Source organism: Coffea arabica, chromosome 4e, assembly GCF_036785885.1.
Source record: "Coffea arabica cultivar ET-39 chromosome 4e, Coffea Arabica ET-39 HiFi, whole genome shotgun sequence".
Lineage (NCBI taxonomy): Eukaryota > Viridiplantae > Streptophyta > Magnoliopsida > Gentianales > Rubiaceae > Coffea > Coffea arabica.
The window spans coordinates 10,173,675-10,178,173 of NC_092317.1; the positions used below are offsets into that span (position 1 = coordinate 10,173,675).

Genomic DNA, 4,499 nt, shown 5'->3' on the forward strand with positions numbered 1-4,499 from the left:
CTTAAACTTTGCAATTTCAATTTAGCGTATGGCTAAAGTGACGCTGTGAAAGACTGAAAGTCATGTTTAAGATGTGGAAAGTTGCAAAAGGGGAAAGAAACAAAAGGCGAGAAAAGTGTCAGACTCACCAGCAATGATCCCAAATGACAATTGTGAAGGGAAGAGGGGGAATAGGTTTTAGAGATTTAGAGGCTTTCAACTCAGCCTTGCTGGCTAAGCAAATTTGGAGATTCTTAACAGCTCCAAATTTGCTAGTAAGCAAGGTAATGAAGGCAAAGTACATGAAGGACGCAAACTGGATGGAAAAAAATCCCTCCACCTCAGCTTCATGGTGTTGGAAGAGCATCCATAGTGCAACATCACTGCTGTTAGCTGGACTTTGGAAAAGAATTGGGGACGGCAGGTCTGTGAGTATATGGGGTGACAGATGGATAGCTGGTTCAGAAAATGGCTTTGTATCAGACACAAAACCTGTGGAATGCAAGTTGGAATGGGTAAACGAGCTGATAGAAGAAGGGAAGTGGAAAACTGAACTTATCCACAAGTGGTTTAGTACAAAAGATGCTGAGCTCATCAAAGCCATCCCGACAAGCATAGGAAGAAGAAAGGATAAGCTGGTATGGAGCCATTCCAAATCAGGAATAAACACTGTAAAGATGGGTTATGCGGTAGCAAGACAACAGGAAGTCAAACCAGGTAGTAAGAGAGGTCATGATACAGAGACAAGTTGGGAGATACGAAAACACAGTGTGGAAGAAGTTATGGCACATGAAGGTGAAGGCAAAACTAAAACAGTTCATGTGGAAATGCTTGCAAAACTATCTACCTGTCAACGAATTGCTGTCAAAAAGGCTAGGAAGAGAAGAAGGAAGATGTGGCTGCTGTGGAGAAGACATGGAAACCATTGAGCATTTGTTCTTCTTCTGTGAAAATGCAGTGGAAGTATGGAAGTTGGCACCGGTAAGATGGGATGGGTTACATGAAAAACAACAGAATTTTTTGATTTGGTGGGAGAAAGTTACCCAAACGCTTTCCATGAATCAAGGTCAGGATAGAGTAAGTCTTACCATTAATATCCTCTGGCAAATTTGGAAAGCCACGAACAAAAAAATCTTTGAACAGGCAAACCAGGATCCATTCAAAATGGTACGGAAGGCACAAGATGAGTGGCTAGAGTTTGAACAGGAAAGGGAGCCAGAACAGAAGGTGAGCGTAGGGAGGATGAACAAAGACATACCCACCAGTAGGGAGCGGCCAAGGAAGGAAGAGATAAGATTGTATACAGATGCGGCTATATCAGCAAAAAGAGTTAGGACAGGACAAGGGATAATAGCAAGGAATTGGAAAGGACAGATAATGAAAGCTAAAAGAATTGTCACACAGGGGAAGGGGACAGCAAGCAAAGAAGAAGCTCTTGCCGTAAGAAGTGCTCTACTGATGGCCAAACAAGCAGGATGGACAAAAATTATAGTCCATACAGACTGCAAATCAGTGGTTGAGCAGATCAATAAAGGCAGTGAGTATGACTACAGTACTGCAACTATCTTAGAAGACGTACAAGAACTTAGTTTAGGCTTTGAAAGATGTTCTTTTGTGTTTATCGCTAGAACTGAAAATCAAATCAGCCATGCACTAGCACAATATGCAGTAAAGCTAGTACATAATATTGACTGGAAGCATGATTTCCCAATATGGCTGACTGACTTAGTTAAGAAGGATATGAGGGCAGTATCCCCTTTTTGTAACTTATCCTTGTAAGGTCACGTGTTAATATCTATAAATTGTTATCGTTTGTTAAAAAAAAAAGTAAGCAAATGAAAATTAAAAAGACGAAAAGAAAATACATATGTAAATAAATGTTCAGCAAAACTTTTATTTAATCATGGACTAGAGGCTTCACAAATAATTCGTATGCCGAGTTGAGTCTAAGTTTATCATAGATACTAACTGTAAATATTAAATTACAAAAGATTAAAAAAAGTTTCCGGGGTATATTAAGAGAATAAATAAATTTTCTTGTACCTTAAGAAATTTAATAAACAATGAACGTAATTAGTACTTTCTATTTCCTTCATTTCCTTGTTTAGAACCACTAATTAACTGTGACTAGAGGACTCTGACTGACTACAACCATGACTTAGTAGAAATCTATGCAACTGCAGGTTGAAACCGATGAAAGTTGTTCTATGCAACTCGTCGTCTATGTGAAGTAGGCTCAAAAGCATTTAAACCAGACAAGAAAATTGAAACGGATTCAATTGAAGAAGGGGAAAAAAAGTACTAGCTAGTGAAATTTTGGAAGATTTGTAAAGAAAAACTAATGGAGTTTGTCTCTTACTTATTTTTTAGTGTATTTTGTTAGCATTTGTTGGCGTATTTCTTTACAAGCTTCAATAATCTGTTTATGCACCGTTCCATTCAAGTACATAATTTGTCGCTTTTTATTTTTTCCTTGTCGCTTCTACATATATATATATATATATATATATATATATATATATATATATTTAATAGGGTGGTGTTCTACTTTAACCATTTTTTTTGGGATAATTTTAGAAACCTCCCTTGAGGTTTCTTACTATTCCACTTAGTTCCCTTGACATTTTAAAAATTGCAATTGCCCCCCTTAATTTAACACTTTGGTAACCAAACTTTAAAATAGAGTCAAAATTTAATGAATACCCTGAAATGCCCTTATCTTACAAATTTCAATTTGTTCTTCTAAACAAAAAGAGCGTCAAGTTTTTCATGTCAATATTTGTTATTAGATAATCAATTATAACAATAAATCTTTTGTTGTAATATGATATTTTTCATATTGCTTTATTGGGAATATAAATTCTTTTTATGATAGAGAAGAAAGTGCTATTTTGTTTCTTTTAAAGTTCATGGAGTATTTTTTTAATAAAAATTTATGGACTAGTTTAGTAGTAGAACTATCATAATTTGGTAGTGATTTTGGGTCATTTGGTTTTAACATTGTTGATTTATCCTTGATTTTGATACTAAATAAAAGAGCTACAAAAAAATTGGAGGATATTAAAGTTATAAAAAAAAATATTACTAGTTTAACGTTTAATTTGGATAGATATTTGGGACAACATTGATAGTTCTTCTATACTTCTAATGAAATATAAGAAAAAATGAATAAGAAGGGAAAAGGTAAAAAAAATTATAAAATCCTTTGCATAAACATGGCAACAAAAGAGTTTTATTAAAAATATTAAAATTAGTATTGTCATTTTAAATGGATAAGGGAGGTAGGTGTAATTTTTAAAACCTTAGAAGAACCAAGTGGAATTATTAGAAACCTTAGGGGAGGTTTATGAAATTATCCCCTTTTTTTTCCATCTCCATTATCCTAATCAACAACGGACAAATACCGTATGATTTTGTCACCTGTGGATTTGCAAATACAAACCTACTGCTTCCCCTCAATTCCTTCCTCGATCTTTCTGTACAACGTACTATCAAGTATCAATACAGCACACCAACCAGTTTACAACTTTCCCATCTCTATCTTCCACCTGCATATAATTCCTTTCATCTAATCAATTGAGATGAGCAGTAAACTTCCCCTCAATCTGTGGTGGACGCATTCTGTAATATCCACTGGAAGTCAGACAAGAAACTCGAGCATTATTAACAAAATGGATCCACTACAATCAGAGGAATATCGTATGGCTTTTAGTGTTGGAATTCAGTAGCTGCTCCGCCTTATCCCCATTACGTAAGTTTAATGAAAACAATAAGTTACAGCATACAAGAGGTTATGCAGAAGATTTGCACCCTGTAGAAATGAAATCTGAGCAGCGTACTGACTTATACGCGTGAAGGGATTGTGAACCTGTAACTGGGCAGACCCACAAAAAATTTTTTTGAGAGGAATATTTTCTGGAATGGCAAAGCATGCTCAGGATGGTTCCTCATGCGTTCATAAGTTTCAATCTCACTAACACTTCCCTAAATCGGAAAGATGTCAACCATACCACTTCCTGTATATTCTCCACCATCATCATCACAACCACCACCATCCGCAGCCCTCACCATCCACCACCACCACCTGTCCTTCTCCTCCGCCCATCAGAATCACCACCACCACCACCACCACTGGCTTCAATTTGATAAGCATCATTAGCTGTCCTTCATTCCAGTTCACTCTGTCATATTTAAATGTTCCAGTGACTTTCTTTCTCATAGTGTTGCTGGTTAGTAAAGTTTCATTGACAACAAGTGCCTTCTACCGTTTCCATATGTTCCAGCTTTAGCTGACCATTTTTACTTGGATTCTTTTTCCTATTTTGGGTTGCCGTGGAGGGATTGGGGTGCAGGGGTGAGACAGGGTGATCAGTAAGACGAGGTATTCATAAGATTCAGTTAAAATCAGACAAGAAAATCAAGCATTAATAGTAAAATGATACGGCTTCAATCTGCAGAATATCTCAGGACTTCTAGAATCGAAATTAAAGCACCGACTCCACCATATCCCAATTATATAA

General features: G+C 36.4%; 1 protein-coding gene across 1 annotated transcript; it reads left to right on the forward strand.

Annotated features, from left to right (window-relative positions):
- The first annotated feature begins 1,143 nt into the window (after positions 1-1,143).
- LOC140005456 (uncharacterized) lies at positions 1,144-1,758 on the forward strand. Its single transcript, XM_072046448.1, has one exon. The coding sequence runs from the start codon at positions 1,144-1,146 to the stop codon at positions 1,756-1,758; it is 615 nt and encodes a 204-aa protein (XP_071902549.1).
- The last annotated feature ends 2,741 nt before the right edge of the window (positions 1,759-4,499 follow it).

Coding starts and splice junctions, on each gene's coding strand:
- LOC140005456 (XM_072046448.1), top strand. CDS start 1,144: ATGGTACGGAAGGCACAAGATGAGTGGCTAGAGTTTGAACAGGAAAGG.